This window comes from Priapulus caudatus, unplaced genomic scaffold (genome assembly GCF_000485595.1).
Source record: "Priapulus caudatus unplaced genomic scaffold, Priapulus_caudatus-5.0.1 Scaffold2149, whole genome shotgun sequence".
In the NCBI taxonomy this organism is placed as follows: domain Eukaryota; kingdom Metazoa; phylum Priapulida; class Priapulimorpha; order Priapulimorphida; family Priapulidae; genus Priapulus; species Priapulus caudatus.
Window position 1 is genome coordinate 2,253 of NW_014579210.1, and position 10,663 is coordinate 12,915.

Below are 10,663 nucleotides of genomic sequence, written 5' to 3' on the forward strand. Positions count from 1 at the left end.
TAGGCGGCAACTCTGAGGTATCCTCCACACATGGGGCTGTCATCTCCCTCGCACACCATGCCGCAGTCGGCGGCCGGTGCGAGGCCGTAGCATACCGTACTCCGGGCCGCATTTACAATACGTTCCGTAGTCTAAGCCCATGAACACGTAGCCGAGATCCGTGCAGTGTGTCGCACATTTGGTCGGCGTCATGTCAAGGATGTATGTCTCACTCGTGAAAGCGCCGGTGACTTCGGGGTCGTCGTGTCCGATGAGGCAGTCGATGTATACCAGTACGAAAGCGCCGCCTGTGCAATACATATACATAATCAGGAGCGTATAATGACAAATACGCTCATTATACGCTCCTGTTTGTCATTATAATTTGTCATTATACGCTCCTGATTATGTATATGTATTGCACAGGCGGCGCTTTCGTACTGGTATACATCGACTGCCTCATCAGACACGACGACTTCAGGGTCACCGGCGCTTTCACGAGTGATACACACATCCTGAACATGACGCCGACCAAATGTGCGACACACTGCACGCTTCTCGGCTACGTGTTCATGGGCTTAGACTACGGAACGTATTGTAAATGCGGCCAGGAGTACGGCATGTACGGCCTCGCACCGGCTGCCGACTGCGGCATGGTGTGCGAGGGAGATGACAGCCCCATGTGTGGAGGATACCTCAGAATTGCCGCCTACAGGATCTATCCAGGTAAACTCAAGTGTGTACACCTTCTCACTCGCGTACGATTAAGAAACGTTATGACTGTCTAGTTTTTGACAACGTCATGACTGTCTAGTCTAGATCAATTGCATTTAATTATTTTTAACAATTCTATAAATTAATGTTAATGATAAATAATAACTCTTATATAATTAATTGTCGTTATTTATTTATTAATGTATTGTAATAATTTTATTTTCTTCTATTTTCTCGTTATTCTTCTATGTTGAATTTTCTTCTTACAGTCAGAAATTATTAACGTTTACTCCTCGTAGCATCGTAAGCGAATCACTTGCGCATTGTGAAATGTGAGTGACATGGTTAGCTCGTTCAAAAGGAGTTTCCATTGATGTCCTGTTGAGTGCATAATTATGGTATTTTCAACGTTGTAAAATCGTATGTGTATACGCGGTGCAGTAAACTCATTCACACGAGCGTGAGTCTTGCATTGCGAATACGTTAAATCGTTCATATGATCCATTCACTTAAAAACACAGTACGTCGTATCGAAATATCAACTAGAGCAGCTTTCGTGCGTGGTTAATTTAACAGATGGACCCTCCAGAAATGCTCTGTTCTACAACAACGTGTCTATATCGGAAGGCCAGCAGCTAGGACGCGTTGCCACGGCAACCCGAATGGCTGCCCGATCTCCCGCGATGTGTGCGGCAAGATGTCTGACGTCAGCACCTTGCTGGGGGTTCGTTTGGATCGAAGGCAACGTGGAAAACTGCGAAATCATTTCCGCTACCGGTTCTCCAGCGGATTACACGATTCCTGCGGGAGGGAAGTATTACCATCTTTAAATGGCAATCGTTAAGATGCAACATTCGAGTAATTACCGGCGGTAACTTATAATTGGAATTTAGGGCCGTAGCCTCTGGGGGCAAGGGGGCAGCTGCCCCCACCCTAGATTTCGTGGCAAAATTCAAAGATAAGCTCAGCTAATAATCGTAAATATCCCTAACGTGATTTTTTGGTCACTTATCCGTGAATGCCTTGTCTCAGACCCACCCCTACCATACTATACCATACTACCATACTTGTCGGCGATGCATGTGTTTGTCGTTGCGATGCTTGTCGTTGAAATCAATAAATTCAGGCAGGGGCCGATCGAACGCGAGCGTCATTTGCATGTTTCGTTACTACTGTCGACTGCCTTGTTGCTACCAAACGCATTCATTCATCGCTTCCGCAACTCTCATTTAATTCATCGTTAGCATTCAGTGAAATCATAATCGGGAACCACGACCCCCCCCCCCCGATCCGATATTCCGATCCGATAATTGATCCGATCCGATAATCGATCCGGTTTAGTTTTACAGAATTATTATACTTTAGCACCTGATATCGATCTAGCTGTCTATCTCTCTGTCTGCCACTCTGTCTGTCTGTGTATCTGTCTGTCTCTTCTTCCTCCTCCTCCACCACGGCCGTCTCTTCCTCCTCTTCTTCCTTTCTTCTACCTCTCCATCTGCCTCCTTCTCCTTCTCCTCCTTCTCCTCCTCCTCTTCTTCTTCCTCCTCTTCCTCCTCTTCCTCCTCTTCATCCTCCCCATCTTCTCTTCTCTTCCCTTTTCTCCTCGTACTTCTCTCTTCTCTTCTCTCTTCTCTCTTCTCTTCTTTTCTCTCTTTTCTTTTCTTCTCTTTCGCTCTTCTCTTCCCGTACTGCATATGCCCCAATCGGTAATTTCTTTTTGTGCATGACCTGTTAGGGGGCGTCCGTCGCATCGCTGAGTTTCTAGGTAAACAGTTGAGTGACGATCAAGTGTCGGCCATTGTCGCTGAGACGAACTTCGAGCGCATGCGCACGAACCCGCTCACCAACTGGAATTTCCTCACGAAGAATGGACTGCGCGACCCTAACACTGCACCCATCATGCGCAAAGGTATAGGGCCGTAATCCTAACCCTAATTCTAACCCTAACCCTAACCCTGATCCTGACCCTCACCGTCACTCTCCGCTTTAAAAAGCCTGGCGCACATTGCCGAACATTGGCACGCAGTGCGTGCGTGCGTGTGTGCGTGTGTTTTTTTCACAAATTCTTTCGACAGGAAAAGTTGGCGACTGGAAGAATTTCTTTGACGATGAGATGAGCGACATCGCAGACGCCCTCTGCAGGAAACATTACGAACCAGTCATCCTGAAACACAGATTCAAGTAGCAGATGAAATTAGTATATCTGTATAAACTGTCGGTGTAAAAATAGCACTAAAAATAGACTCGTGCATTTATTACAAGTCACAAAAGGTGCTTAATTTATCGGGCGATTTTGTCGCCCGATTTAATCGCCTAGTGTGTCCGGCCCTTTAACACCACGAAATAGCGATTAATGCATCAGCAAGCACGGGCTTGCTTAGCCAGTTGTGCAGCATATATGCTCTTTGAATTCTCCATAACAAAACAAGTACGTTAATATTTTAATAAAAATTAAATTCGTGATTTGATTTCTGGTAATGTTCGTATCTCAACTAACCCGGTTCGATATCCCGTGACCGGCGTCAGGACTACGGCGTACACATTTTGCGCGTTGCCTCGCGTCCGTAATACTACCCTATTCAAAACGTGCGTGCGTTCTACCTCCCCGCACGTCCCCCCCCCCATCGTCGCTACCGGACGCGTTCGCTGAATCGGCGCGTGTCCTCTTACAAAACGCGGCGTAGATTTTCAACGACGTGTTGTTTAATAATTCACGTTGCTGCGAATGCATATGCGTCGCATACTTAATACGGACGAGGTACGGCACGCGCACGCACGCACGCACACGCAAGAGATCGGATACGGGTACGTAAGCATGTATGCATGCGTGCGTGCGTGAGTGTGCGATAGTCTAGAGCGAGCGAGTGAGTGAGAGAACAGATGAGTGAGTCGCGTCGCATACGTAATGTGAACGAGATGACGCCAGGTATGGCGCACCTATCGACAGGTTGGTGCGGTCTCACCCAGCGATTTGTTTCTTTCGCGCCCACACACACGGCCAATGCAGCTCCTATACTAATGTATTCTTTACGAAGATATAGAAGATGTTACTAGATCGGAGCTCTGCGATGATCACTAATATATTATTCTAAAACAGCAACGATGAAGATTCACATAATATACGACCAAGAGCGTAATAAGTATACTTAATACTTAATACGCTCTTGATATGACGTATTTCTCATATCCGTACGGCCCTCTGGTGTTAGATTCGAGCGTCATTACAGCGAATCCACCATGATAATAACATTCGTTTGTAATCATGATACGTAAAATTGTTACGTGAAGGAAGCCATTATACGTAGACTAGTTAAATGAGCGTGCATCCACACACGACACACTATACGGTACGTAATAGAATCCCGTTATGATGAGATAACTGCTGTTCAAAGGATCCGATTACGTAAATTTTGGGGGGTCGTGTTTTAGCAGGGTAATTAAAAGTTTAAATTTTCTAATAGCCAGATAGAGTAAGTAAATCAACGATTATGTATATATCAAGAGTAAATAATAACACAGTGTTATTATCTACTCTTGGTATATATATATATGTAACAAACTTCGGCTGCCATAGCCTCATATCCCCGCATCCTATCGTCCTGTCGCGTGTCTCAGCATTCCAGGTCGATGTACAGCATCCTTGGTGGCTATGACAGCGATCACGTGATTCCCACCGGTTGTATGAAGGAAACCTGTGGGGTGATGTGTGGCTTGTCATGTGATGTGCGTGACATAAAANCTTCCACTGTTGGCCGTCAAGAGAGACCGGGCGGATAACACGTCCGGCCTCTTCCACTGTTGGCCGTCAAGAGAGACCGGGCGGATAACACGTCCGGCCTCTTCCACTGTTGGCCGTCAAGAGAGCGAGCACGCTCGCCTCACATCACAATCATGCGCGCACACGTTCGCTTGCTCGCGCCCTCTATAACATCAATTCCCGCATGACCACAATGAACGTGTAACTATAACGTTGACGATACTACAAGGAGATGACGGGCAACACACGGACAGGATCGACTTCGCCACAAAGGATTAGACTTTGGTGATTTTGAAAAAAAAATCGTATATGGGGAATGCGTCCAAAATTTACCGTCTGAGTTTCAGTAAAATAATGTCATTCTTGGAACGAGTTACAGCCATTTTACAGTAGATGTATGTCACGTTCCATTTTTGTAATAATACATTAGGAGAGTATGAATAGCGATGACGGATTTGTAGATAAATAACCAGTATTTATTGTCTGTAAAATATTAAATTCTTCCCCATTTTCTTCCTGAAAGTAGAGGGAATGAAAGCCACCCCCATCCCCCCCGCTATTTACGCCCCTGTCAGATGAACTGAAATTTGACTTTTGATATGCATACAAATATTCATTATCATAATATTTGTTAGCAGTACTCTACAGGCGCCGCGGAACGATTTTTGAAGTGTTGAAGTGTTGAAGCTCAATTTGTTACGTTCGACAGTGACCAATGCAGGTTTTCGAGGAGGGTGGTAAGAAACAGGCGGGGGTATGCGGGTCCTCCCCCAGAAAATTTTGAATCCCCCATTTTCTTCCTGAAAGTAGGGGGGGGTGATTGTACACGCCATCCCCCAACGTCAATAAGTGGGGGGGATGCATCCCCCCCATCCCCCCGCTATCTACGCCCCTGTACATAATATATGACCAAGAGCGTATTAAGTATACTTAATACTTAATACGCTCTTGATATGACGTATTTCTCATATTCGTACGGCCCTCTGGTGTTAGATTCGAGCGTCATTACAGCGAATCCATCACGATAATGATATTCGTTAGTAATCATGAGACGTGAAATAGTTACGTGGAGGAAGACATTATACGTAGACTAGTTAAATGAGCGTGCATCCACACACCACACACTATACGGTACGTGATAGAATCCCGTTATGATGAGATAATTGCAATTCAAAGGATCCGATTACGTAAAATTCGGGGGGTCGTGTTTTAGCAGGGTAATTAAAAGTTTAAATTTCCTATTAGCCAGATAGAGTGAGTAAATCAACGATTAGGTATATATATATATATATATATATATATATATATATATATATATATATATATATAGTATATATATATATGTATATCGATAGTATACCATAATATATATATATGCATATAGTCAAGAGTAGATAATAAAAATGTTTATTATCTACTCTTGATATAGTTTAGTTGTTTATTACTCGTACCATAGTAACTCTGTGCTGATCTGTTCTTTCTGTTTAAGACTTTCCCTTAATCCCTTCTCTGTGTAAATTAAAGCACGCTCAATCCCTAGTGTTAATAGTACGATCAGATACTACTTCCCTATTTTAAAACCAATAACAGCAGCTACTGGTAGTGTTACGCCCGTTTTAACCCGTCACCATGCCCCTGTCGCTGTGCGCATGCGCTGTCGCGTCATCAAAAATCGACGATCAACGACTGACTAACACGTGAAACTAATGAGCGAGGGGGATCGAATCCACTCCCGACATTGTCGTCTGACAACATCGTCTGCATCATAGACCTCCGCGCCTCCGCCCCTCCGCCTCACGGACCTCCTAGGCACGGACGAAGGATCTTCACAGGCGCTCCGTCGACATGCGGTGCTTATTATGTCTAGCGGTTGCGTTAGCAGTAATTGTCTGGAATATGCGCACAGGTACGTGTACGAATTATATATATATATATTACAGGTTTCTGCACGTTAGTTTGCCTGAACGTCCGCTTTTAGGTTGTATCATTTATTTCCCCCGTGTCTTCGTATATATATATATTGTAGTCTGCGGGTAATTCTGCTGCCAGACAACTGTGCGCTTATAGGTGACTGCTACATGCGCCGTGAAATGGGTGACTAACTTAGAAACAAAATAGGTAGAAGGTAGACTTGGTAATCGTGTATAACTGCCGTTTTCACTGTATTTCATACTCACAAAACACACACTACTACACTACACATAGAATCTAGCAACCGAGGACTGTAACATAAGAACCTAAGAACCCCGTGTCTCTCGCTGCGGCTTTTTATACCCCGATCTTGCAAGATGATGAGTCAGCGAATTCCTTACAAATATGCCTCCTAGCAATCACTGCCGGCTACAAGGAAGGCATATGCGTCCACTTATTAGGGCCTACGCGACGGTTGAAATAGGATACCGGTATGAATTGACACTGGCGAGTCAGGGTTGGAGATGTGTTGCGCTCTTCGGAAGTTAAGATTAGAGGTGATATCGATAGCCTTAGCGGGTAAGATGTGGGGTGGATCGCTCCGTAACTAAACATGCATCGTAACTAAGCCGCACACCGGGTGGCCTATTGTAGCAGTGTATGTGTCCAGTGGTCCAAGATAGATTGGTGTTTCTAGCCCGTCGGTATGGTGTAAAATTAGCTTGTGTGTGACTGATGCAACTGTGGTTACTGACCTCAGCGTTGTACAATATATTATGTATATGTATTGCACAGGCGGCGCTTTCGTACTGGTATACATCGACTGCCTCATCGCACGCTTCGCAGTCACCGGCGCTTTCACGAGTGAGACAATAATCCGTGACTTGACGCCGAACAAATGTGCGACACGCTGCACGCATCTCGGCTACGTGTTCATGGGCTTAGACTTCGGAAAGTATTGTAAATGCGGCCCGGAGTACGGCATGTACGGCCTCGCACCGGCCGCCGACTGCGGCAAGGTGTGCGAGGGAGATGGCAGCCCCACGTGTGGAGGATACTTCAAAGTTGCCGCCTACAAGATCTATCCAGGTAAACTCAAGTGTGTACACCTTCTCACTCGCGTTCGATTAAGAAACGTTATGACTGTCTAGTTTTTGGCGTGAAATCGGCAATCAATTGCATTTAATTATTTTTAACAATTCTATAAATTAATGTTAATGATAAATAATAACTCTTATATAATTAATTGTCGTTATTTATTTATATATGTATTGTGATAATTTATATTTTCTTCTATTTTCTCTTTATTCTTCTATGTTGAATCTTCTTCTTACAGTCAGAAATTATTAACGTTTACTCCTCGTAGCATCGTAAGCAAATTACTTGCGCATTGTGAAATGTGAGTGACATGGTTAGCTCGTTCAAGGGGAGTTTCCATTGATGTCATGTTGAATGCATATGGTATTTTCAACGTTGTAAAATCGCATGTGTATACGCGGTGCAGTAAACTCATTCACACGAGCGTGAGTCTCGCATTGCGAATACGTTAAATCGTTCATATGACCCATTCACTTAAAAACACAGTACGTCGTATCGAAATATCAACTAGAGCAGCTTTCGTGCGTGGTTAATGTTAACAGATGGACCCTCCAGAAATGCCCCGTTCTCCAACGTGTTTATGTCGGAAGGCCAGCAGCTAGGACGCGTTGCCACAGCAACTCGGATGGCTGTCCGATCACACGCGATGTGTGCGGCAAGATGTCTGACGTCAGCACCTTGCTGGGGGTTCGTTTGGATCGAAGGCAACGTGGAAAACTGCGAACTCATTTCCGCTACCGGTTCTCCAGCGAATTACACGATTCCTGCGGGAGGGAAGTATTACCATCTTTAAATGGCAATCGTTAAGATGCAACATTCGAGTAGTTACCGGCGGTAACTTTTATTTGGAATTCAGGGCCGTATAGCCTCTGGGGGCAAGGGGGCAGCTGCCCCCACCCTAGATTTCGGGGCAAAAGTTAAAGATAAGCTCAGTAAATAATCCTAAATATTCCTAACGTGATTTTATCCGTGAAAGCCTTGTCTCAGACCCACCCCTACCATACTATACCATACTACCATACTATACCATACTACCATACTATGGACGCCGATCAAGAGCTGCGCCCGTCGCTCATCATTACACAGTTGAGTCGTGAAATTTTGCCCCCCCCTCTAAGAATTTGCTAAATTTCGGATAGGAATTTGAATTCGGGATACATTAGCACCCCCTTAATTCGACCGCGCCGTAAGTGTCTCCACATTTTAACGCGAAATCCCTCGACCTAGACCAAGATGAGGAATTAGGAAAGCGCGGAAATAATTATTTATTTGATTATATTATAAATTAATATAAATTGTGGATTAATATTATACTAGCTGTGAGTGTGAGTGTGAGTTATACTGTGAGCGTTTTACCATCAAGCGTCGGTGACGCGACGTTCTCTACGCAAGACTACATAGTTTCTAGTGACGTTCTTGTGTATTTATTATTATTATTAATCTTAATAATATTATTATTATAGTATATTCCGAAATAATCGACGTGGTTTTCTATGACGGCATATTTTTATTAATAGACAAGCATTTTAATCTTTGAGCCGGAATTGCTTAGCGTATAAACGAAGTATATGGGAAAGAATTAGTTCACGTTACGGAATAATTGCGTTACGTTAACCGTTTCAAAGACGCATCCCTTCCCTAAGCCGGTGCATTTCTGAGTGTAAGTGCGCGTGTAAGTGCGTGCGTGCGTCGGCCCATGCGTCTGTGCGTGCGTGCGTGCGTGCGTGAGTTCGTGCGTGCGTGCGTCGGCCCATGCGGGCGTTCGTGCGTGCGTGCGTACGTGCGTTCGTGCGTGCGTGCGTGCGTGTGTGCGTGCGTGAGCGCGCGAATGTGTGCATGTATAAGTGGAATACGTCGCTCTTGAGAACGAGCACGGGCTGCACGACGTTGACGACGCGATGCGATTGTGTGTTTAGCTGTTTAGATGTCTCTCACAACTGTGTCAGGCGAACGGCGAGCTGTATGGTAATGTGGCCGGAGAGTGGAGATGGTGATTCAGTGAAGCAGGCGGCGTTACTACAGGTAATAGTGAAAAACCTTTTATATTTTCTAAACGTAACATGGGTTACATTTACACACTTACCTGCCGTTTCCCGACGTTTTAAATAATTCTGGAAATTATTCATAAACAACTTGTCGGCTGACAGACACTGTGATCATGTCATAAGTTGCAACATTTTGTCGCTAACGACAATATTTTATAGCATAATAGACCACTCGCGTCTTCTCGCATTTCCATTAAATTAACAATACTGAATAATTTAAATTATTTATTAAGATTTTTAATGTATTTTATAGAGTTATAGAATAAATAGCAATGTGGGACCGTACTGTCCAGACGTAAAAAAGAGGAAGATAATTGGATATATATATAATATCTAAACTAGAATTTGGATAACCATCGGGTGTTAACAACTGTATAACCTAACCTTTGGTTCTACTCACCCTCAATCGACAAGATTACTATACTTGTAAGATTAACCAGTTTTATCATTAAAAAATTCCCTTGAGTAATCGGTATTTTTAACTTCGTCTTATACATCTCGAAGTATCTATATACCTACTACGCGATATAGTGTTTTTACAGAAAAAACTCATTAAAGTTGCCGCGTGTATACTTGGCCTATACAACGCGCATTTCTCTTGCAATGGGTGATACTTAATAAATAGTAGGTTGAGTAAAATAGATTCGCATATTGAGCGGAAGCGCGTAGTCATGGGCCCGCATTAGACTTGCGTGTGCGAGTTGAACGGTGGCGCTACGATCGCATCGGGTATTATGTCCATGCTGCTAAGCATTCTTGAAGGAGACTCGTAGTACTGAAAACAAGATAACAAGTTAAAGTATCAGTGAACATCCGCCGTTGTCATAACTACAGCGCAGCCGTCTCAATTGCAGTGCAAGTCAGACCTTTTTGATAACCCGAAAACGTTCGCAAATCCTTTAATTAGCCGTATATTAGATACAATAATGTAACCTAACAAGAGTTACTACTCTGTAATAACTTGCTATTGATAACACACACACACACATAGATGCGATTTCCTTTCTATATTTGCGTTAATAACTACTGATCTTAAACAAATGATATAAATAACACGCGTGCAAATGGGAATTTCTTTCGATTTCTGTATTAACTTACGGACTGTACGGAACTTACGGACTGTGCGGAACTTAAGGACTGCACGGAACTTACGGAC

At 43.9% G+C, this 10,663-nt stretch overlaps 2 protein-coding genes across 2 annotated transcripts; both read left to right on the plus strand.

Moving 5' to 3' along the window:
• Positions 1 to 199: 199 nt before the first annotated feature.
• LOC106818297 (putative fungistatic metabolite) lies at positions 200 to 1,523 on the plus strand. The gene is made up of 3 exons (XM_014823018.1): positions 200 to 272; positions 406 to 705; positions 1,270 to 1,523. The coding sequence occupies exons 1-3, from the start codon at positions 200 to 202 to the stop codon at positions 1,521 to 1,523; spliced, it is 627 nt and encodes a 208-aa protein (XP_014678504.1).
• A 5,704-nt stretch (positions 1,524 to 7,227) lies between these two features.
• On the plus strand, positions 7,228 to 8,445 carry LOC106818298. The gene is made up of 2 exons (XM_014823020.1): positions 7,228 to 7,453; positions 8,005 to 8,445. Exons 1-2 carry the CDS (start codon positions 7,300 to 7,302, stop codon positions 8,253 to 8,255), a joined length of 405 nt encoding a protein of 134 aa, XP_014678506.1. The 5' UTR covers positions 7,228 to 7,299; the 3' UTR covers positions 8,256 to 8,445.
• Positions 8,446 to 10,663: the final 2,218 nt, after the last annotated feature.